Source organism: Eupeodes corollae, chromosome 2, assembly GCF_945859685.1.
Source record: "Eupeodes corollae chromosome 2, idEupCoro1.1, whole genome shotgun sequence".
NCBI classification, from domain to species: domain Eukaryota; kingdom Metazoa; phylum Arthropoda; class Insecta; order Diptera; family Syrphidae; genus Eupeodes; species Eupeodes corollae.
In genome coordinates, this window is record NC_079148.1 from 47,996,587 (window position 1) to 48,023,105 (window position 26,519).

The following is a 26,519-nucleotide window of genomic DNA, read 5'->3' on the forward strand; positions in this document are numbered from 1 at the left end:
CAAAAAAAAAGGAAACAACATCAAGTACATCGAAAGATTGCTCAGGGTGCAACAAACCTTCTATCCAACAGCAGTGGCCACTTCTCGAGGAATAAAGGGGTAAGTTTGTACATATCTTTTTGATTAACTTGATAATTATTTATTCTGCACTTATACCTATATGTGTATATAAAAAAAAAATATATTGTTTTAACACTTGCGCGAATTAGTGGGGTGGGTTTGGAAAGAGGGGATTTTTGACTTAAAGTGAAATAATCAAAAAGAAAAGAGAAAAAAAAAAGGAATTCAAATCCAAAAAAAGTTGTAATAAGCCGAAGACGCGGTTATACTTTTAAATTCAAATCTTAAGATTTTGTGCTTTGCGTTGCCAATATAGATTGAATTATTTTTCTTTATTAGTGCACTTACCTAATTGAATCAATTTAATGAAATTAGTATTTGTAACTTAAATTTAAATAGATTAGTTAAAATATGATATATGTAGCTTTATAAAATAACAAATTTCTAATTAAAAATATATTTAAATGTCTGAAATGAAAACGTACATATCTTTTTCTCTCTGAATGATAAGTACATAATCATGGAGTAATTTTTTTTTAATATAAAGGATGAGAGGATGATGATGAGAATGGTGATGGCTTAAGGGAGGAAGAAGCCATCCAAAGGGGTTACTCTAGCGAGGGAGTTAACCAAGGTAGGGGGGGTAGAGGCGATGTCTCGCGCATCATCAACACCAGGATGCAGAGTCTGGCAATATTTTTTTTGTATCGACATTGAAGGGTCCAAGAACCACACCCACCACTGAGCTAAGGGTTCAATGAATTGCCAGCAAGGATCAAAAGAAGGCAAATAGGTCGTTACAGCTTTGCAATTACAATTTTATATTTCAAGGGTCGAATTGTAGATAATTCACCTTTTCTTTTACATAGTTGTTGTAGACCTAATTTCAGGCAGCTGCTTCTTTTTCCGATTCTTGTTTCAAAATTGATTCAGTGTACAGTTTTAAATATCTAGGAGTTACAATTGATTTGAATCTTAACTGGAAAGATCATATTTTCAATATAAACAATTATTCGATGCAGAATATATGAATATTTTCTAATTCTCATTCTTTTTCTATTTTGTATGTAATATCTTAATAAAAAAAATAATAAGAACTTATCTGATATCTTGGCTTAAACAATTTACTATTATTGCAGCACTAATTGTCACCCCACATCAGTTTTTAATTTATGTACATTTAAAATTATTTTTAATTTCATTAAAAATTTTATTAACTAGATGTAAATGAAAATGAATGAATAAAGTGTATTTCCAATTCTAAATTCTAATTCTTCTAATTCTAGTTTAAATAATTTTAGTACCTTACTTAGTTTCTGGAAATTATCATTAGTTTTGAATGACTTGTAAGTCTTTATTTCACTCTATACAAAGTTTTGATAAAACCTTGAATTAATACTTTCATATATTTTCAAAAATACGTTTTGGAGTAAATTTTTAGAGCTGACCGAACTTTTATTATAACTATATTTTAAGATACCTGTTGTCAACATAATTTTTCTATATATTTCAAAAACTTGATATGACGACGTATTCGACATAAGAACAAAAATTAATTTAAATCCGTGTTTCCTTTTTCTATTGAAAACTATTTTGGCATAAATGGTTTAGAGTTTCTTTCAAATATTTATGTTCTTGATACAGGTGAAATCTAACATCTGAATATTAAAAAAGGGACTATAATAATTTTTAAATCGGATTCTTAATTCATGATTATCAAAACCTATTATAAAATTGCAATGTTTTTGCCAGTAACTTTATCTTTTCGAACAGTGTTACAGTTGAACTATGTTCATCTATATAGTATTTATGAGGACAAGAGTAATATTGATGAATTTATAATTTCTTTTCTTATCATGCAAAAGCTTATAGAATATTCAATAATTTCCTGAAGACAACACAAAAATCACTAATAAAATAGAAAGGAAAAAGTTTACATTCCGACTAAGAGAGAAAGTTAACTATACCTATTGATCCATCAGCCTCGTTAAGCACGCACAATTCATACACTCCATCAGAAAGTGTTACAACCAACTTAACTTTGCAAATAAATCCAAGTATCAGCTATAACAATTCATTCGTGTCCTTAATTTTTAATGATACTTAAAGCTAGGTATAGCTGAAAGGAATTTCGTTATGCTCAAGCTATATCATAGTTTTCCTTACTTTAAAATGAATCCATTTCAAAGTAGACATTTCAAAACAAAATCAAGGCAAACAGGATAGCAAATCCTGCCTCTTTCCTAGTTTTCTTCTTCTTGTCCTTGTTTTTTCGTCGTAGTCGTCGCTTCGTAGTCTTCATAAAAAGAATCCAAAATAAGCCATTTAGAAAATGGCACGCTTTGAAGGTGGTATTGCGGGTATTACGAGTTCAATAGCCGTTTTATAATATCCATTTCGTGTGTTCTTAACAAAGGATTCTACCAACGTAATGTCGTCATTTGTTTTTAAAATTACCCTCCTTTAAGTACGGAGGGATAAACATATATTATAGATGAACTTATACATCAATAGCATTATGAACAAATAAAATCGATATTATTATTCGCAAAAATAAATGCTTTAATACAGAAACGCTATGTATAACTCTTACCGGGCCTTTACCAATAAAAAAGGTGTGTTATTTAAATCTTTTTCATGAACTTTCTAAAAACGAACAATATACGAGTATGTTGCTATTTATAAATAAATACAACATACAGAATACATATATGCATGTATAAAATCTCATCATATTGACTTAAAATAGTCAATAAAAGCTTATGAAATTACGACTTCAAAACTTCTAACTTTCACTGTTGATTATATAAATAAAAAAGAGCGCCTATTAAAAACTCAGTTTTTAAAGAAGGTCCTCTTTTTGATATAAATTCAAGAGCCTCCATATCAATGCTCTGTATTATTCATACGACTTTTTGAATGCATCTTTCTTTTCCAGTTTGATAAAGACCCTTTTACAAAAAAAATTAAATGGAATTGGTTAGTAAATAAATAAATTATTGAGTAATAAAGTTCAGCTTTGAGTTGAATGAAAAAATAGCTGTCATTTTGACATAAATGGACTTGACGTTAGGGACATTTTTCTTGACTTACTTTCCAGTCAACTTTCCAATCAATCTGCCTTATTTGGTAGGCAAGTTTTTGGCAGCTGGCCAATCAGATACTAGCTTTACCTCCAACTCCTTTGTCGTCTGAACCTGCATAATGTCGCACCCAATCAATTGTCATCAGCTGTCAAAATTCATTAAAATTTTAACAGCCATTTTTCATATCCAATATTAGCTTGTCAACTTGCACAGTATTTGCATTTGATTCGTAGTATTTAAAACAATTACAACATTTCAAAAATGTGCAACAAACCCTTATGTATGAGATCGACCTTACACAAGTCACCAACATAGAATTCATTCAACAAGAGTTAAGTTAAAATACATTTAATTTTGCGGCAAGGGAAAAAAAACAAACCCAACCGTTCTAACCCTGAGAGTAAAATTTAAAAAAAAACTAGGAAATTTTTTTGACACGTCAAAGAAAATATATTGGTTTTAGACTAAAATATGTATAATCATAAACAGTGAAATAGTTACACGAGAAAATTGATCAAATAAAAATCTAACAATAGGCGTTTTTTATTGGTAAATTTAAATAAGGCAGTAAAAATAGTGCATAAAAATAGTTCAGATAAAGTTTTGGAATGCTTGGAATAGAAAGACACTTCATCCAGTTCCAGAAGTATTTTTTACTTAAAGGTTGGCAGGATTTTATTATTTGGGGATGCGTTAGTATTTTTCTTGTGCTCTGTTTTCACTAGAATAAAAATAAATTGGTTTGAAATATTAATCTACGATTAGACTGTCAACGTAAATATTCAATGCGTTTACTACTTGACAATTGACATCGCCCAAAAATCATAAATAATCACAGTGCTATCTCTAAATTTGTTGACGTGTGATGTGTGTTAGGACTCGCCCAGAACCAAAGCGAAACATTTGATGCGAAAAAAAACTTTCGTCTAGGTCGGGTTTAAAGGCACTCCCAAACCAACGCGAAAGTGGCACATTCGCCGACTCGGCATTGTTTATTTGTCATTTTTGTTATCGTTGTGAATAATTCGCCCTGATTCGCTTGGCGTAATTTATCAAAATGTAAGTTTATTTTGAGAAGAGAAAGTTTAATTGTGGTGCTGAATGTATCGCGTTGATTTGTCCCCTTTCACACAGGAAAACTGAGTTGCCAGGAACTGGGAGCTTGTAGGCAAGACGGGCTGACAGGAAAGGACAAAATCTCCCCTAACACCCTTCTTTTGGCTTTTTTGGCTTTTAGTGCCTGTCTACATTGGATTTTTAATGCTGGGTTCTATTATGTTTGTTGTGTCCATACCATGAAAAGAAAATCAATCTGCACATCCCTATCTCACACCCTTGAAATCTATCTATCTTTCACTCATACAATACAAAATCTTTCAAAATGAATCCAAGAATATTGTTTGCATTTGGGCTGTAATCTTGTTATTTCAATCTTTCAATTCATACTCAACTCTATTCTGACTGGACCTGCATGTACACATTAACTTGAATTCTTATTCAACTTTACTTAAAAACAACACAGATACCCGCTTGGAGATTTAATATAAGAGTGCATATAATAGTGGACATATGTTTTATTCACACTTTCCATTACTGCACTTACTTTCCATTACTGCACTAGCTATAATTTACCAATAAAATACGCCTAATATAAAATTAATTTCGTCTTAAATGTTCGCAGTTTTGACAGCTCATCACTATTACAAAACACAGGAAAAATATGACAAATGAAGGTACATTGGAATTGAATTTGATGCGATTTCTTGGTTTTAATTTCGTCAATGTTAATTCGTTCTTACCAAGATTCCATTTTTCAAGGAAATAATAACATTTTTAAATCAATTTTAATAAGCTGATGGAAATAAAAACATACCTAAGCCTACAAACACGAACAAAATTAAAACCTTCAATTTTGTTTACAACTTAATGCAAATATATATATATTTTTAACTTGAACTTTCGTTCATAATTCTCCAAATAGTTCTGCCTATTTGTGAGATATTGTAAGGTATATTTCATATCTCTAGAAGACTAGTTTGTTTCTTTCCATAATTTTCGAACCTTATTTCTTGACAAAATCATTCGTGGATTGTTAAGCAGTAAACAGTTCGTTTAGGCACTCTAGCTCAAATAAAACTTAGAACATTTATACGGAAAAAGAATGAGTATAATTCAGAGACTACACTTGCTAAATAACAAATTTTGTGGTCAAAAATCGAAAATTCGAATTTTATCAAAAAATAACTTTTAGATTTTTTTTTAAAAATGTTTTAAATTTTGTTTCTTGAATTGGATGCTTTCAATAACCAATAATAATTTTATAACTCTACAAAAGGTTTCCCTCCCCCCGCAGAACAGTTATTTTGTTTCCAAGATTTTTCAAGAACAAATCAACCGATTTTTTTCTGCACAAGCTGTCTTAATAATATTTGATGATTGTTTTCTCTAAAAATGTATACCAATTTTTTTTTTTAAAAAAGAGGGTGGGATGCGACCCACACTGATAACTTCCCATCCCGTCTGTCGATTTGTCTTGCTTAAAAGTTTGTCTATATGTACTCGTATCAATTTTTACCAAATTTGCGTACTATTTTTTGTAGATTTTATTTTTTATAAAAAAACGAACTGTTGGGTTTTTAGATAAAAATTACTGAATATTAAAAACAATATTTTCTGTAAAATAAAATAAGTTTGAAGCCAATATTTTTTATTTTTGAAAACATATTTGAGTCGAAAGTAAATTTTTACCTGAGTTTTATTTTTTGTAAAAAAAACTTTCAATTCGATTTTTTTCAAAACTTTATCGAATGTTGAAAACAATATTTCTTATAAGATAAAATTAGTTTGAAGCCAATATTTTGAATTTTTGAAAAGATATTTGAGTCGAAAACCATTTCTTTACCAACTTTTGTTAATTTTTTTCGGTTTTTAATTTTTTGTAAGAAAACTGTCAATTCGATTTTTTTCAAAATGTTACTAAATGTTGAAAACAATATTTTTTGAAAGATAAAAGTAAATTAAAGCTAATATCTCAAAGTTTTGAAAAGATATTTGAGTCGAAAATAAACTTTTACCAACTTTTGTTCATTTTTTTTTTTAGGTTTTTATTTTTTTGTAAAAAAAACTGTCAATTCGATTTTTCTCAACATTTTTCAGAATGTTGAAAACAATATTTCTTATAAGATAAAATTAGTTTGAAACCAATATTTAAAATTTTTGAAGAGATATTTGAGTCGAAAATCAATTTTTACCAAATTTTATACATTTTTTTTAGGTTTTATTTTTTGTAAAAAAAGCTGTCAATTCGATTTTTCTCAAAATTTGGCATAATGTTGAAAATAATATTTCTTATAAGAAAAAATTAGGTAGAACCTATTATCTCAAATTTTTTAAAAGATATTTGAGTCAAAAATCATTTTTTACGAACTTTTGTACATTTTTTTTTCGGTTTTTAATTTTTGGTACAAAAACTATCAAATTGATTTTTTTCAAACTTTAACTCAATGTTGACAACAAGATTTTTTGAAAGATAAAAGTAAATTTAAGCCAATATCTCAAAGTTTTGAAGAGATATTTGAGTCGAAAATCAATTTTTACCAACTTTAATACATTTTTTTTTATGTTTTTATTTTTTGTACAAAAAACTGTCAATTCGATTTCTCTCAAAATTTTATCATATGTCAAAAACATTATTTGTCGTTGCACAAAATTGTTTTAGAGATGAAATCATATTTCAGTCGTAAAATTTTAGAGGGGACAAATTTTTTTTTCAGTTTTATTGATTTATAAAAAAACCGTTATATTGATTTTTTTTTCAAAAAATATACCTGTTTGGTATCACGTTATTTAGGGTTAACCAAAATTTTCACCTTTTTTTAAAACTACTATGGTAAAAAAAACACCCACGCAATTTTCTTGAGAGCCCTTTCTGCATCTTTCTGCCTTATTATCTGTATAACAAAATTTATTTGAAATCGATATCTCTTCTGGTTCTTGAGCTATGGAGGACGAAAAAACGTCGCGAACGTACGGACGTATACTGACGTACAAACGTACGTACACACGCACGCACAGACATCTTTCTAAAAATCTTTTATTTCGACTCTAGGAATCTTGAAACGTCGAGAAATGTCAAAATTTTCAATTTGACAAATCGGACCCATTACAATAACTTCCTATGGGAAGTTAAAAATGCTGTAGAGCTATAACGTCAACACCTGGGGCGCTATCTTTCAAAAGTATGTCCAATAGTAATTGGATGACATTGACATAATCCTTAAACCTCAACGCGATGTTAATTGAGCTTTTGTGAGTATTTACACAGAGGCGGAGAAAATGGGTTCAGCGGTTAAAAAGGGTAAAACAAAATACATGCTTTCATGAAAAAAGCACTACAACACCGACGTCTTGGTAAAAACATGACCATTCACAGATAAATAAAATATAAATTAGGTAGCGCAACAGTCCGCAGGTGTATCCTTACATCTTCCGATTGTATTTGCAAATTTTGTTTAATTATTAAGGTACAGGCATATGATAAGAGGTATTAAGTTTGTTATATGATGTAATTTAAATTTTTTTTTTATAATAAACGGGCACTCAAGGGGTTAATAATACCCTTAACATGTTTAGTTGATTAGTTTCCTGGATGCAAGTGCCGCTTATGGATAGCGGCATCAAGACAGCATTGAGTTTTCGAACCATTAAATTCTACACGGTTTTTGATTCCCCATTGTACAATTCTGTCGAGATCAGAATTTAATGAGCTTATCATACGCTGCCGTTGAAGTTCCACATCCGAAGGACAAGGATGTGAATCTGTAAACGAGTATGAGAAGCTGAGGGCACTGTCGTCGGCGAAACAGGTTAATGGATTAGAAGTGGCAGACATAAGATCATTTATGAATATACGAAAGAGTGTCGGAGAAAAAACGGAGCCCTGGGGATCACCAGCATTTATTTTATGAATTCCAGACTTGTAACCATCCAATACAACTTGTATTGAACGTTAAGAAAGGTAATTTCTAATCCAACGAAGAAGAGATTCATCAATACCAAAAGCACGCATTTTCGATAAGAGAGCTTGGTGCCAAACTCTATCAAATGCTTTTGAAATATCAAGTGCAATAATCTTACTTTCTCCAAAACGATTTAAAGATTTGTTCCTCTGTTCGGTGAGATAAACCATGAGATCAGCAGTGGACCTATTGCTACGAAAGCCGTACTGCCGGTCATTAAGATGCTTCCGTTCTTCAAGATATTTCTTAAGCTGATAATTAATCAGGGTTTCCATGACCTTGGAAAGAAGGGACGTGAGTGCTATTGGACGATAGTTAGAGGGGGAAGATGATTCGCCTTTTTTAGGGACAGGCTGTACAAATGCTGTTTTCCATCTGCTCGGGAAGAGATCTTTAGAGTAGGAAAGATTAAAAAGCTTACGCAGCGGTTTTGCCAGCTTTGAAGAACACCTCTTCAGAACAATAGGGGGAATACTATCCATGGAAGCGGATTAGTGTTTGTCAAGGTCTCTCAGTACTCTTGCAACTGCACAAGGGCGAAAGAAGATTCGTCCCATAGAATCGTTAACGCTCTCAAGAACAGGAGGACTCATGACACTCTCCGGTAGCGTCGAATTAACAAACAAAGCAAACTGCGCTGTAATAAAATTGGCTTTATCAATCGAGCTCACATAGGGAGTGTCATTGTGGACAAGCGTTGGAACCGAGGATGATGTGGTGTTTCGTACGCCTTTTACTCCGTTCGGATTTGGCTTAAATCTGTAGGTCCCCTTCACCCCTGACAGCAGTACTCTAACACAGGAATGGTTGAGAGTTCTAAGTCACTAGGCCCTAGTTTATAATTTATTTATTTTTGAAACTAGTTATTTAATTAGAACGTTTAAGTTTTAAAGGGCGAACCGGTTTTACTGTTCTGTGTTTGTTTTTCATTTTTTCATTTAAGATCGAAAAATCTCGAAAAACAAGGAAAATCCCTCAATCTCACATTTTTTATGTGACGAAACTTTATTTATTAGAATTCTAAATTTAATTTTTTTTACAAAAACCAATACTTAACCTACTGACCAAAAAGTTAGTTCCTGAAATTAAACAACACCCTTCTTGTGAATTTATTATCCTTTTAAGCAATACATTATATCTCATGCAATACACACGTATCTATGTTGGAGCACCTCTCCATTCCAACAACACCATCATCACTACTTGTTAACCCAATTAGGTTGAGAACATTACAAAGTAAATTAAAACAGTGTAAACTTGATGGGCTAGAACAATTTTTGAAATTATTTCACCATTCTTACTATTTCAATGATCCTTAAACGGATTACCATAATTTAAATTTAATTTTCAAAAGAAAAAAAAAACACTAATTGCATACAAAACAGCACTTAGAGAGATGAGAAGTATATTTTATTACCACGTAAAGTGTTTTTCTGAGGTTAATGGGAGTTGTTATAGTTTGAAGATCCATCACCAAGGAATATAGGCTTATAGCTTTTTAACCTCAATCTTAAACATGGTTATAACCGTATAGGCAGTTGCATACTTTTTGTCATCCGGTGGTGAAGAATTGCTTTTAAAATAAATCCAATGAACTTTTTTTTTATAACATGAATTAAAAATGAGAAATAAGTTGAAAGAGGGTGTGCTTTATGGAGTCGGTAACATGTTTACAAATTTCTCTTTTATTTTTCAACAAAATGAAAACCATTGTTACTGATACTGAAGTAAAGTTTGCTAATAAACAGTGTATTATTTACTCTACAAAAAAAGAATAATAACATTTATTATTGTTGTGTAATATGTCTTTACAATATCATGTCAAAATATTTTCATATCATTTATCAACTTTTGTCATAATATTCTAAATCAATTTTCATTTTTACTCATGCGTTACAAAAATACTTTTCTTTTGAAAAAAAACAAACAATTTGTAAGTAAATTCAATAGATTACTGCATTAACAACAAATAGTCAACGGATGTGTTATTTATACCCTGATGAGATATAATTGAAACAATCTAAAAAAATTCTATTATTTCAACTGTCAAATAATTGAATCAAATAAGTTGTTCACGTAAAAGTTTTTTGTTACATTTTAAAATTGCATGTTTATGAACACAAAACATTTCAAATATTCAATTTGATTTAAAGAAAAAACATTAATTAAAACTTACATAAAATTATCAAGTATATGAGAAGGGCATGATTATATTGCCCGAGACAATAATTTTGTTATAGTTTTTATTAGTTTTTTATAACTATTTCATTTTTAATAAGCATGCACTTTGAGTGAAAGGAGTTACTTCAAGCAGATAACTAATAATTATTTATGATCAAAGCAATATTTTATATGAATAACAAACAAAAACTAAAATTGCAATGTTTTTGTTTTGATTACTGTTAGATGAAGTAATTGAATATTTATCGTTTCAATTTGCTTCTTCAGGATTTCAAAACTTTTCCACAAATATTTCTGGTGATGTTACAAGTCACAACTAGTCAAACTAAAATAAAATTTAAAATGTTCGACTTGGAAAAACAAGATCTAAGAGTGGGTCATAATTCTGGTTTTGAAAATGCTGTATTCAAAAATATTTTATAATAAAATTCTGTATTTACTGAATATCAAAACAATATACTTACTATACAAACTTCTGTATGCATAAAGTACACCCTGACCAAAACACTGTAAGTCAAAATTCTGTACTTAAAAAATCTATAGACTTTTTTAACATCCAGTCCAATTCTGCATTTCATTGGAGGACATTTTTCTAGAATTTTTACGTACTTTTACGTAAGTTGGAAATATGCAACGGTATTCTGTTGGTCATGTGAACGCAATCATTCCATACAATTTAAATCTCTATATGAAATATTAAGGATTTTCGTTTTAATAGGTCTTCGTCTGCTTGTTTTGTAATACATTATTAACATTTGCAGAGACCAATTTTTGCAATCACTTTTGAATTGAAATTAAATAGAGATATTGTTAAAAATATTTCAAAAACACAATCTGAGGACCTTCCAGAATTTTAAAAAATTCATAATTTTTCAGTTTTTCTTAACAATTAATTTTGTATCAATACATATTTTCAATGTTTGTTTAAAAATGTCTCTGGTATGCAGTTTTTTATTTTCAATACATTAACATACATTTTATATTTGACCCATTTTCGAGTTATGGAATTTTGAATAAAAAATTACAATTTTTATAAAATTTCAAAACTCAAATATTATTTAGAATATATGCAATACAAAAATACTTTTTTTTATCGAAATAAGATAAGAAAACAAAACATTTTTTAGAGAAAATGTTATAAAAATCCATCGGTTCGTTTTTGAGAAAGTTCGAGTTTTTGATTTTTTACTCAAAACATTTGTATAGGGACCGCTACTATTTTTGGTCGTCAAAAAATGGACAAATAACTACTAACATGTACCTGTTTGGGAACCAACTTTTTTCGACTTCTCTACCGTTGTAATGTCAAGTTTGATTAAAATCTTGAGTTAGGAAATTTCTACGAATGCAAAACTCGCCTCATATAGTTCCTCCAAGTCGCAAGCAAAAAAAATGTTGGCTCATCCCAAATATCTCACGAACTAATAACTCTAGCGACTTTAACTAAAGTGTAAATTATATAATGTGACGTTATACCAAAAACTGAGCAGACTTGGCATAAGCAAGCCATTGTTGTATATACTTTATGATATGCTTGGCAATGTAATTTCTACCACTACATTCTCAATTAAAAATGGTCTTCAACAGGGAGCGATGAATTCGCCGATTCTCTTCAGCATTTACACCAGCGATCTGATAGGTAGTCTTACAAAGGCAATTGCGTACGCTGACGATCTAATTGCGTACAGAACGGCCCGAAAGGTTGAGGTTATTAGAATTCTCTTGCAGCGTGATTTCGACAAGATTCAGCGATATTGCGACGACTGGAAACTGAAAATAAATGTCCAGAATTCGGAGACAATTCTGTTCCGGACTCCGTTGGCTAGGGCCTCGAGAGATACGTGCAAGAATTGGCGCAAGATGGTCATCGTTGATCTTCACGGGCAACCATTAGCGAGCAAAAGTGGAGTGAAGTACCTCGGTACGTGGTTAAATCAGTATTTATATTTCGACAGACATATAAATGATGCTCTGACCAGGGCCAGAGCAGCTATCGCTCTGACGAAACGGCTGTTTTTTAGCAGTCGGCTTGACCCCAGAGTGAAGGTAATTTGCTACATGGCCCTCATACGGTCGATGATCGTTTATGGTTGTCCTGTGTGGTTCAACGTTGCCCCTTCTCAGATGGAGAAGTTTCGGGTGTTCGAGCGGCAGTGTTTACGACGCTGCACCGGCTTATATCGAACAGCCGAATCTTCTTATGTGCATTACTATAACAACGAGGTCCTATACAACGGGGCTCAAATCAACAGAATTGACAATGTCGTGATAAAACTCGTTCGAGGTCATATTGCAAGAGCTATGTCTTCGACCAACAATTTAATTTTCGGGGCGTTCTATCCAAACGACGAGTATTTTGAGAGTGCACGCTTGAGCGGCTTCATTCCCCCAGAGGCATTCCTCTTTTTAGATAGATGCGGTCTGATACATAATAAATTGGCAGTTCCGTTAATCTACCATGTCAGACGAAGAACCGTGGATAGGCGACTCCTGTACAATCGGGACGTCATGGCACAAGGCGGAGCAGAGCTCCTTCGGTTCAGTAGGGCTGTGTCCGAACTGATAGGGTGAAGCAGGAGAACCAGATTTGGTGGCTTCAATCGGCACTTGATAGTGGGTAGTCGCGATGGGGTTTTAAGCCTTGGGCGGCTTACATACTTGTTTTATAGTTTTAGGGTTTAGTTTTAAGTAGAATAGGCATGGTGGCACAAAAAAAATACACAAACAAAAATTAAAAAACAAAAAAAACATGGAATATAAAAAATATAATAAAAAAAAAATATAAAAAAAACAATAAAATATAAAATTAAAAAACTTTAGATTTGCTGCTGTGGTTGTTCTAGTTTTAAGTAGTTTATAGGTAGAAAAGGTAGTTTAAGTTAGTTTTAAGTTTTATTTAAGGAACTAATTTTAAGTAGTTTGTAAGTAAAAATAAAAAAGGATATTGATATTAGTTTTTTTTTCAAATTGTCTAATAAATACAAAAATAAATAATATTTTAATGAAGTAAAATAGAGCTTAGGGCCGAAAGGCATTAGTTTTAAGTGTTATAGTTTAACTTAGAGTGTCCGTATGGGACCATTAAGTTAGTTGTAAGTTATGGATAACTAGGCTAGTTTCATGAATTTTTGTCTAGCTTTAAGATAGGTTTAAGAATGAATTAATAAAAATGAAGTAAAAAAAAGTGCGTTGGACTGTCATGCAAGGGGTCTTGGGTTCAATCCCTGCCTGTGCCACCTTAATTTAAAAAATACTAATTTCCGCGGGTACTGCCTCTTGTTGGAATTGAAAAATATTTAAGAGTAATTCTTGTCATGAAAAAGTGCTTTCTCAAATTAGCCGTTCGGATTAGCCTTAAATTGTTCTGAGTTTGACTGGTAGGTAAACGATATATTACCCGCAAAAGCCGTAGCAAGGCCATTCAACTGCAACCTAAAGAGATAGTTAATATAAACGAGTAAAAAACAAGGGGCCGAGAACGGAGCCCTGAGGTGCTCCAGTTTTTATATATTGAGCTTTACTCATTACATCATTAACTATTACTTTTTGAACTCCTTCTTCTAAATATGACTTAAGCCATTGAAAAATAACTCCTTTAAATCCTGCATAGTCATATCAATGAATAGAGCGATAGTCCGTTTATTATTATTTAAGCTGAGTCGACTGCAAAGTCGAAGAATTGCTTATACGGTTGACTTTCCAGACCGAAATCCAAACAATTTTTATTTAAGAAAGAAGTAATTCTTTTTTTCATTAATTTTTCGAAATTTTTTGAAAAGGTGGGAAGAAGAGAAATAGGTCCGTAGTTAGACATATTTGTTCTATCACCTCCACACATTTAAATTGTTGAGGAAAACAACCTTGTTCAACACTTAAGTTAAATATATAACTTAGCACATCAGAGACATATAAATCAATTTGTATGAGTAAGTTACCTGATATTCCATTTGAAGTACAGGAGTTTTTGTTTTCCATCGATAAAATAACTTTATAAGTTTCAAAAGATGAAATAGCATCGAAAGAAAAGTTGCTAAGTTGTAAATATTCGAAATCTAAACTGCGTTGATCAGGACAGTTGCAATTAACATACAAATCAAAAGACGACTTCAATTTTTCAGAGATTTCCGTAGCCCCCCCTTTTTCGAAAATCGATTTTGTTGTTCCAGGTTGTTCTGAACATTGTTCCAAACTTTTGGACCTCTATGATAAAAATTTCAAAAGATATGGGCACAATTTGAAAAAAAAATCTATTTTTTTTTAGATTCTAAAAAGTGTTTTAACCATTGTTCCAAAAAATGAGAGTCGTAAAATGTATATTTTAAAAGATATTGCCTCCAAATTTTTTTTTTCAAAAATGCAATATACATCTCCCAATTTTTTTTTGTTTTTGTTTTAAGCCTTCATTTTAATAAAACGTGATTAAGCACATGCACCAACCAAAACTTGGCTTATAACCTATTATTTACGCTGATTTTCGATATTTCTCGATTTTATAAAAAAATATTTTAGCCTCCCCTTTTCAAAAATCAAAAATTAAAAAAGTGTTCCCAGTCAAACCATACTTCTCCCAGCTCGTATCCAAACTTCGTCCAAAACCATAAACAAATAAAGCTGAAGGCGCACAAAAACGAAACAAATAATATTTACCCTCCCTAGTGCCCCCCTCGAAATATTTAAAAATTTTAAGCCAAAGCTGTATTCTTTCAGCAAAGGCCAAAATGTCTTTAAGATTCCGACTCTATGAAATTAATAATGATTAAGCCTACATTCAAAAAAAAACCCAACCCCCCCTTTACAAACTCATACATTTAAAAAATATTTTTATATTCATAATCACTCACATCAAATTGTTTCAAAGTTTCATTCAAATATGTTCAAAAATAAAGATATTAAGTCCAAATAAAACTTAACAGATTTTATAGATTTAGATTAAGATTCATTTATTTAACACAGTTTTGACATTTTGTTTTGTTACAATTTTTAAATGAATGAAATGACAATGGCGAAATTTGCCGTCTGTCGGAGGGACCTATATAATAGTATCTACTAGGTTCATATATGTAACTTAAATATTCTAAATAAATTCCGTAATAATAAGTCTTCTATAATTTAGAGCTTAATTGCAGTATTTATATTGCTTCCCAATTCGGTCCATAACTTCTCTCCCTTCCCTCCATCCCTCACAGTCATATTATCTCAATCGATGTAGACATTGCGTACGGTTCTTTTTATTGCTATGCAGTGTATATATGGATTGAGTTGATGTGTCTTCGGATAGATTAGTACATGTGATATCTAGTTAACCAGGGGCGGATCGATATGCAGATTTTCACTAAGGCATAACACTAGTGAAAGTCTGTTGTTGAAAAGTTCAAATTGGATTCTAGTTATTACATTTACTATAGGTAATTGTCCGAATTTGTTGTTTTACAAGTTTTTATACATTAAAATGTTGAGTGAATTCAGGGTGGACTTTAGTAACATTCGTGGTTTAAGAAAGAATTCCTATGCCACATATGTCCACATTGCGTCAAACAGGCCAGCTGTTTTGGCATTGAGTGAAACTCAAATAGGTGAAGATTCCGATCATTCGGAATTCAATCTAAATGGGTATAACTTAGTGCCATTATTTTTTCCTCATCATGGACTAGCCGTATATATAAGAAATGATGTTGCATACCAACTCCAGCCACAATATGGTTTGTGCACTAACACAAACTTTAACTTCATGTGGTTAAAATTCACGGTAAATAAACACATCATTCACACTTGTTTTTTATATCGAAGTCCAAACCTGGACAGAAATTCAACTTTTAACGAATTTGATGCTCTGTCTGACTCCATTCAAAGAATTGTTGCCCATTATCCTCACACTGAAATAGTCATTGCGGGCGATTTCAATGTACACAATTCATCTTGGCTTCATTATTCTGGTCAGTCAACACCGGAAGGAAGGTATGTTGAGATCTATGCTGAGTTAAATCAATTAACCCAGCTTGTCGATGAGCCAACTCGAATCCCTGACGTTGCAGGTCAATCCGCCAACACCCTAGACTTGTTTCTTACCTCTGACCCTAATAAATACACAATTAGTGTATTACCGCCTCTAGGCACGTCGAAAAAACCCAGTTAAAGAAAAAACTCCTATGAGTACCGTTTGGCTATATAAGAAAGCCAACTGGGACGGTCTCAATGAATTCTTCAGGAACTGGTCACTATGCTAGTGACGTGGATTCCAGCGCAGATATGGTTACAAATTTAATTCTTTGTGGAATGAGAAATTTTATCCCGAACAGGGTAAAATCTATCAAACCCAAAGAAAACTCATGGTTTGATGTAAGTTTTCGTTGTTACAAAGCCAACCCGACTGAGGAAAACCGGAATTAGTTCAAACAAGCTAGAAAGACATGTAATGGTCATATTCGTCGAACCAAATTTTTGCATGATCAGAAATTATAATAATAAATAATAAATGGGGTGGCGCGACAGTCCGTTGAGAACCAAGGCCTAGTGACTTACAACTCTCAACCATTCCTGTGTGCTAGTAATGTTGTCAGGAATGGAGGGGACCTACAGTTTATATGCCGACTCCGAACGGCTAATTTTGAGAAAGCACTTTTTCATGACAATAGTTACTCTTGGAGAATTTGTCAATTCCACGCAAGAGGCAGTACCCGTGAAAAGACTTTAGATGGCATAGGCAGGGATCGAACCCAAGACCTCTAGCATGACAGTCCAACGCACTAACCATCATGCCACGGGTACCACAGAATCAGAAATTAAGGCAAAAAATACTACAATGTCCCAAAGGTAGTAAAAATTTCTGGTCATTTGTAAAAAACGTACGAAACACCACGTCATCCTCGGTTCCAACGCTCCCTATGTAAGCTCGATTGATAAAGCCAATTTGCTTGCAGCACAGTTGGCTGTTAATTCGACGCTACCGGTGTCATGAGTCCTCATGTTCTTGAGAGCGTAAATGATTCAATGGGACGAATCTTCTTTCGCACTCGTGCAGTTGCAAGAGTACTGAAAGATCTTGACATACACAAATCCGCTGGCCCGGATAGTATCTCCCCAATTGTTCTGAAGAGGTGTTCTTCATCGCTGGCAAAACCACTGCGTAAACTTTTCCATCTTTCCTACTCTACAGGGCTCTTTCCGAGTGGATGGAAAATAGCATTTGTCCAGCCTGTCTCTAAAAAAGGCGAATCCTCCTCTCCCTCTAAATATCGTCCATTAGCACTCACGTCCCATTTTCCAAGGTCATGGAAACGCTGATTAATTATCAGCTTAAGAAATATCTTGAAGAACGGAAGCTTCTTAATGACCGGCAATACGGCTTTCGTAGCAATAGGTCCACTGGTGATCTCATGGTTTATCTCACCGAACAGTGGAACAAATCTTTACATCGTTTTGGAGAAAGTAAGATTATTGCACTTGATATTTCAAAAGCATTTGATAGAGTTTGGCACTAAGCTCTCTTATCGAAAATGCGTGCTTTTGGTATTGATGAATCTTTTCTTCGTTTGATTAGAAATTAACTTTCTAACCGTTCAATACAAGTTGTACTGGATGGTTACAAGTCTGAAATTCATAAAATAAATGCTGGTGTTCCCCAGGGCTCCGTTTTGTCTCCCACACTCTTTCTTATATTCATAAATGATCTTATGTCTGCCACTTCTAATCCATTAACCTGTTTCGCCGACGACAGTACCCTCAGCTTCTCATACTCGTTTATAGATTCACATCCTTGTCCTTCGGATGTGGAACTTCAACGGCAGCGTATGATAAGCTCATTAAATTCTGATCTTGACAGCATTGTCCAATGGGGAATCAAAAACCGTGTAGAATTTAATGCTTCGAAAACTCAATGCTGTCTCCTGTCGTTAAAGCGTAACATACCCCCGATGCCACTATCTATGAGTGGCACTTGCATCCAAGAAACTAATCAACTGTCAGTACTTGGTATGTGTATCACAGATCACCTTTTATGGAACGATCATATATATAATATTGCCAAAAATGCTGCCAGGTGCCTAGGATTTCTCCGACGGTGCAAGAAATTTTTCACCTCTTCTGATCTGGCTGTAATTTACAAAGCCTTCATCCGTCCAAAGCTTGAATATAATTCGCATATCTGGGCAGGTGCCCCCAAAACAAGTTTAAATCTCTTGGATAGAATACAAAAAAGGGCTTTAAAAATGATAGGCGATAGAACTATAATTGAAACATTTACATCGCTAGAACACCGCCGCAATGTTTCATGCCTTTCGTTGTTTTATCCGTGCCGTAATACTCGCACTTCCAGGAATGCTCATCAGTTTACCCTTGAGCTCAATTTCGGGCGTACTGTCAAGTATAGAGATTCTTTCTTAAGCCGCACATCGAGAATGTGGAATGCTTTAGCCAACTCTGTTTTTCCCTCCCATTTTGATGTTCAGAACTTTAAGACCAATGTGCACCAGTATTTCCTTTTTAATCCTTCCCTATTTTCCTAATGCTCGCACTGTGTTTAAATATAAACATATAAAGGGTACTAATAACCCCTTGAGTGCCTGCAAATTAAAAAAAAAAAAAAAAATGTCTTTAAGATTCCGACTCTATGAAATTAATAATGATTAAGCCTACATTCAAAAAAAAACCCATACAAACTCATACATTTAAAAATATTTTTATATCCTTAATCACTCACATCAAATTGTTTCAAAGTTTCATTCAAATATGTTCAAAAATAAAGATATTAAGTCCAAATAAAACTTAACAGTGTACTACTCTGTTAAACATATTCTGGCCCCCCTTTTCTGAAATTTAAAATTTCAAAACTTGTTCCCAATTGTTCCGGGGCTCTTCTAAATTGTTGCAGATATTCGTTTCTTAATATTGATTTTTAGTATCTGTATTTGGATACCCAAATTCAAGACATCTTAATCCTTTAAGAAAGTATTGTTTAATTTGTGCTACAGAAAAATAAAATGACTTTGTCAATCAATGTTATTTATTATGTGTAACTGTACCTACCATTGAAATAAATAAGTTATGTAGATTTCTAAAGATAAGTTTTTTGTATTAAACAAATGTAACTCTTCATATTTCCAGTTTTAACTGTTTTAACAACTTCAATCAAATACAACGAATACGTAACAGACAAAGGAAAAAATATTTCAATACCTTGTGACGCAAATGGATCTATCATGTGGATCAAAGAGAACGGAAACAATTCTCGAGTGATACAGGTAAGTTCCAGTACTTAGTTGTGCCTGAAAAAATATCCTTGCTAAAAGCATTTTTTTTCTTTTCTTTGTTATTATTTTTAAAAACGGCGTATATTTCTTAAATTCATTACATGTTAACATACAATATAAATACGAGAAGGCTACAGTGCAAGTGTCCAAGTGCCCTTTTCCATCAAGGACAAGTACTAACACTTGATGATTTCTTAAGAAACATGCATCTCAAAATGCCAAATATACTCCTACCCTACATAAAGTTTATATTGCATGCCGTCTTAGCTAAAATGGATATTTCAATGTTGTTATGAACATGAACTTCACAAAGTTCTTCACAGTAAAAATTGAAATAAAAAGTAAAAGTACCTAGATACAGTATCTCATGTGAATATGGGATAGGAATAATGTCTATCTTAAAAAATATGTCGATTGAAAACTTCCATTTGAATACTCTTCTACTCTTATATAAATGGTCCCTTTAAAAAACGGTAACTTTATCAATTACTACTGATATTTTATGTTTTTATTATTTATAAAATAAACAGTAATAAAATGGGACAGAAATAAAATCAATTAAATATATTGCATATGTGCGCACAACGTACATAAATACATTAAGTCCAACCACCATTCTATCTTAATGGATGTACATACGTAATGTAATGTACAAATATCACACGTACAGTTGTAAATATACCATAAAATTTAAAGTGATGAGCAAATAAACGCAAAATATGATATCCATAAAATATCTACACAGCTTGTTTCAAGATTAGAAATACCTCAACCTAATGCGTAGATTCTTTAACACGACTAAAGGATAATACATCCCTTGGCCACGGTTGCCGATTTTATTCCACTCATTGCAAATTGAACAAAACCAAAATTATTTTGACGTTTGATACGCCCATAAAGATACAGCATCGTTAAACGCAACTTTTCAATTGTCAAATATGATTATCAGAGCCTTACGTGTTTGTGAGTTGTGAGAAATAGTTTTTGGAGGCTTCTGGGTGCTGTGTTTTAGTGTTGCAAAGGAAACGTCAAATTTGTTAGAAAATGACTGACACATTTCTTGTTACAGCTACACAGTGATCACCTGTCAAATCAAACTAGTTGATTTTAACTGTCATTTATTAAATATCAGTAGTTCATGCCTTAATGAAAATAAAAACCAAGTATAGAGACTTCCATTTGATTGTTTCGTTTGTGATTACAAAGTTTACACGCTCTTTTAAAAATAAAACAGTCTTAAATTGGGAAGCACCCCAAAGTTCCCTCGAAACTCCTACAAAATGCCCTAAACAGGCTAACTAAATGGACTAAGCAATGTGGATTGAACGTCAACCCACACAAAACAGAATTAATACTCTTTTCGAGAAGATATAAAATTCCTCAGATTAGCCCACCCAAGATTAGAGGAATACCATTGAGCTAAATATTTGGGCATCATTTTAGACAAAAAACTAAATTGGAAGGCAAATATTGATGAAAGAGTCAAAAAGGCTACTGTAGCGCTTTTTACTTATAAAAAGGCCATAGGGTCAAAATGGGGCTTCTCCCCAAAAATAACCCACTGGCTATACACTTCGGTAATCAGGCCGATACTCATTTATGGAGCCGTCGTATGGTGGACCGCACTGGACAAGATGGTAAATCTAAATAAGCTCATCAAAGTCCAGCTGTCAGCAGGTATGTGCATCACAGGAGCACTTCGCTCAACACCAACCGCAGCACTGGAAGTGCTTTTAAACCTAACACCACTTGACATCTTCTCTAAAAAGGTGGCTGCCAACTCAGGTGTAAGGCTTAGAGCCACCTCTCAATGGACCAGTAACAATACTGGACATACTACTATTCTAGACTATTTCAGATCTATCCCAGGTCGCTTAGACTATACCACCCCAAAAATGGTATTTGGTAAAAGATTCCATGTGTCTATCCCTTCAAGATCCTCCTGGGAAGAAGAGGGACCCCTGGAAGACGATGCGGTACACTTCTATACTGACGTTGGAAGTGGTATCTTTTCAGAACAACTGAATCTCAGTCTATCCTATAGACTTCCCAATCAATGTAGTGTATTCCAGGCAGAATTAATGGCGATTAAAGAAGTACTATCCTGGCTCAAAGAAAACGTTATATCTTGTAAGGATATACGAATCTTCTCAGACAGCCAAGCCGCTCTTAAATCTCTCGCGTCTGTCTTCACAAACTCTCAAATAGTCTACGATTGTCAATCATCTCTGAATGAGATGACGGAACAGTTTAACATTCACCTCATTTGGACGCCGGGCCACAGAGACATTCCGGGAAATTGCAAAGCCGATGAGCTCGCCAAAAACGGAACACTTCTGCCTTATATTAGACAAAAACATAACATAGGAACACCACTTGCTACATGCAAATATCTTCTCAAGCAATATGCTCTAGAAACAATAAATGCTAGATGGTCACAAAGTACCACCTGCCTAGCAACCAAGCAAATATGGCCAAGTATTGACTTAAAACGCTCAAAAGGCTTGATATCACTGAGCAGACAAAGTATAAGCTCTACAATTGAAGTAATAACGGGACACTGCCTCATAGGAAGACATGCTCTTAGGCTAGGGGTCTACACAAATGACTTCTGTAGAAGCTGCATGGACGAGGAGGAAGAGGAAACGGTCCAACACCTTCTTTGTACATGTCCAGCACTCTCCATTAGAAAGAATTACTCTCTCGGTAATCCCTTTTTCCATAACACCAGTGAATTGTGCAACGATTGACACAAACGTCTCTCTAACTTTATTAAAAGTACAAAATGGTTTGTTTAAGTTTATTACTCTCCCATCAGTAACCTCATTAGTGGTATCACAATGGACCCTTGAGGTCTACGTGCGTCAATGACATCTGGATAGCCACTCCAACCTAACCTAACCTAAATTTCAAAATGTATGCAAAGCTTTTTTTATAGTTGCAGAACTTTGAAATGAAAAAAAAACAAAGGTATTTTTTCAAATTTACATGAACTTTAAATATGACTTCTGTTATATAACCGCAAATAATGACTTCTACTCATGATTTTTAAAACAAATTTGCAAAATTTTGGCAAACCAAATTTAAAATAAATAACTTGACAGCCGACAAAATGGCCACCAGTTAAAATAGTGTTACCAACTTAAAGTTCTATACCTTTTATAAAATTATATTAAATTTAAGTCATATCATGCAAATAAATAATTTATTTATAATAATTTATTATCTAGACAGGTAAAATTCTTGTTCTCACAAACGTTTCGGAAAATGACAGAGGCCTTTATATATGCTTAACATCCGTATTGAACGAATCCGAAAATTCCGATGATGATGACGATAATAATTCCAAAAATAATGAGAAGCCTTTTATAAGTGTTGTCCATACTAATAACAATGTTACTTATGTAACATCAACGTCACCATTACCTTCACCGTCACCATCACTGTCACCATCTCTATCACCGTTACCATCACTGTCAACGTTACCGTTACCGTCACAGTCACCGAATACCTCCACTTCAATACTAACACCTACAACGACTTCAATTCTTGAACATTCAGAAACAACAAAAAATCTAACCCACATCGAAGAAGAATTCCAAGCCTACCTTAAAGCTAACTTAAGTGTTCGGACAACTCCCGGGCCAGTTTCTCAACTTTATTTCAAAGCCTCAACTATTCTTGGATTTCTCATTTGGAGATTTAATAAAAGTAACTCCGGTGGATATCCGGTACGAAGTTTTACTTCTGAATTTCGAAATATTTCCTATAAGGATAATGAGAATCGAAATCACGAACATGAATGGACTCGTATGGATCCCATCAATATAGCCCCAAACGTCGTAAGTATAACTGAGAGAGATATTTTTATTTCTGTAATTTAGAAATCAATTTTCTTAGCTTGCATAATATTGTATTTGTACATAAACTATTTAACTATACAAATACGTTTTTTATTGTTTGATTTAGTTTTAAAGAAAACAAAATATTATTAATATTGGAAACAAATAATTTGTGTGTCGTTGAAATGTAGTTTGGAGATTATAGTTTGAAATGTTTCATAGTCAGGGTTACTAAACTTCTTGCATTTTAATGTTGACATTTCTTATATAGTATCTATTTTTTGATATTAGTTTAATTAGATTTTAGTGATGTATAGTATGGTATAACTCAAAAATGGTATGGTATAACATTTGAAAATGGGCTTCTTCCTTTTTGTATCCAAGGTTATGCGGATTGATTTAAGAATTTTTGGTTGTTTGGTTATTCACATTAGAGCGTCCAACAACCGACGAATAAATAAATAGGATTTTAAACAATTTATTTAAATTCTGTGCACATATTAAACAAAACTGTCGTTTTAGTTAGTTTTATTGACAAAATAAGCGACATTTAAGAAAACAAATTATTTGGCGCTGATTGCAATCTGTTTGTTGCGAACTGTCAAACTGAATTCATGTTCCACATACGATCCACACTTCAGCCAACAAAATTTTCCCTCGCGTCATAAACATTTTAATTCCGGTCTTTGTTGTGGACCTATAACAACGAATGTAAATATGTTGGTCGTTTGTAGCTCTCATGTGAAGAATCCTTTACTACAAAAAAATTAAAACCTATTTAGAGAAGGATTATACAAATGCTAAAAGACGTTAAAACTAAAAATCGAAGCTGAAACGAGAAAATTACCTCATAAATGGCCTGGCACATGAAAGCGAATAACGAATGAACGAATGGACGAACAAAAGTGATTTTACACATTTCAAAAAGTCAATTTCAAACAAATAAATATATATGTTGTCCCGCTGCAGCAGCGCTTTATGGTTGAAACACAAACACGCTTTAGCTTCGGCTTCGCCTGACGTTTACGAGTTCAGCCATAGGAATTCAATGCATGCTATCACAATGAAGCTTCGACCTCACGTTTCGTTTGACAATCGTAAGGAAAAGAACGTAATGTAACGTAATATGACTCCAAACGGAAGCTCTAGAAGCTCATCAGCTATAAAAAAATGTCAACAAACAAAATATTTGCTCTTTGGAGGGATGAAATAATAGAAATGTCATTCAAAGCAACCTCGAAGCAGGCCTAACGTAACGCAGACGAAGCCGAAGCTGAAGCGTGTATCTGTTTGAGCCATTAACTCCTCCTGGAGCATAGGGCACCAACAAGATCCTTCCACCTATCCCGATTCACCGCAACTGACCTCAGCTGTGGCCACGATTGAATACCTTGAGACCTAGCCTCCTTCAAAACTGATGACCTCCATGTTGTCTTTGGTCTATCAACAAGTCAATTACCGTGGGAATTCCATTTGACGGATTGTTTTGCTATATTGTCGTCAGGTTTCCTCAGTGTGTGGTCTATCCAACTCCATTTCCTTTGCATGATGTCTACGTCCAATTTTTTCTGTCCGGTCCTATTCCACAGCTCAACGTAGGATATGGTTTGCGGCCACCGGATCTTCAGAATAGAGCGCTGTTAACGAAAACTTGTAGTCTGCTCGAGATGTTGGGCAGAGCGTTTCCATGTTTCAGAAGCATTTAACAGCACTGATTTGGCGTTGGATTCGAAGAGTTTCAACTTGGTGCTTAGCGATATTGCTAGAGTTCCACACATGAGAAAGGATTCCAAATGCACTACAGGCTTTGTTATGGCACCCTGCCTTAGAATAACTTGTATGCTTTGGCCCGTGGTCATTACTTTGGTATTATTTGTGTTAATCAAAAATACATTTAAATTATAAGAAACTAATTGAAACTATTGTTAGGATAATAAAATTTGCATTTTGTACAAACAGTTTGGTAGTAACGAATTGCAGTGTGGTTGGTACGAACTGTCAAACTCTATTTGCGTTCCACATACCATCCACACTGCAACGATTAAATTGTTCGCGCTCAACTTAACCTCAAAATGAAACCACTCTTGTTTTGTTCTTGTGTAAAAGATCATTTTTGAGGAAAATATAAAGAAAAGGGTAATTAAATTCGTTGATATCTGCGAATAGAAATAAAGCTCATGTGAAAGAAAAGTCAAAATATGCGAACATTCACAATTCGCAGTTCGTAGTGCAAGATGCTCAAGTGCTTCACCTTAAAATGATCTCCGGAACAATTGGTCGTCTTCTTCATTTGTTCACCAAAACTCATATTTTATTTATGAATACATTTCTACGTATGAAACATAACATCAATTAAGAGCTATCCATTTTTCTCAAAGCACTCCTGTAGACATTGTGAGAAGTTCTGCATACTCCTCTGAAGAGTTATTGTTTCACTTAGGAAAGAGGTCGTTCATAAAGCTGGAGATATTCAGAGGCCCATTATCCATAGCGGCCAATATTAAAGTGATTTCAGTATCGTCTCTGTGTTTCAATGACCAAACGAACCTATTCAATGTAATCAAAAATGACTCCATGTTACTGAAATGGCATCTTGCAACGAGTTAAAGCCTCATTCAAATCTTCTATACCTCGTTGCCCGACCCTGCATTTTCGGAAATTTCAACTTTGAGAGCGCTAATTATTTCAGCTGTATCTGTTATGCTACAAAATAGTACAGTGTGAAAGTCATGTAAGGTTCTAACAATGATCTGCACTTTTTCATTATATGTATGTAGGAAAATAAAAGAGCGATGAATTTATTAATTCATTACAATTTAATATTTATTAGAAATTCGTTTAATTAGTATAAGAAAGTTGATTACAAAAAGGAAATTGTATTAGTAAGTACGTATGTAAGTAAGTATTATAAGTAAACTGCTTGTTCTTTACTGCTTGACGGCTGGTTCGCAAAAAAGAAAGATTTTAATATTTTAATAGTCAGGTAAACTAAACGTAAGTGGCTTCAAAGATTATTTTAAAGAAGCAAATAACAAAAGAATTTGGAGATAGATAAAAGGATAGCAACGTTATTGATTTAGGGTTGAA

The 26,519-nt window shown here is 33.2% G+C and overlaps 1 protein-coding gene across 1 annotated transcript in view; it reads left to right on the forward strand.

Moving 5' to 3' along the window:
• The window catches only part of LOC129947602 (uncharacterized), a 73,825-nt gene that overhangs the window by 23,490 nt on the left and 23,816 nt on the right, over nt 1-26,519 (forward strand). The window contains exons 2-3 of the mRNA XM_056058232.1: nt 19,445-19,581; nt 22,821-23,432. Of these exons, the coding sequence (XP_055914207.1) occupies nt 19,445-19,581; nt 22,821-23,432 (749 nt within the window). The remainder of the gene's footprint in view (nt 1-19,444; nt 19,582-22,820; nt 23,433-26,519) is intronic.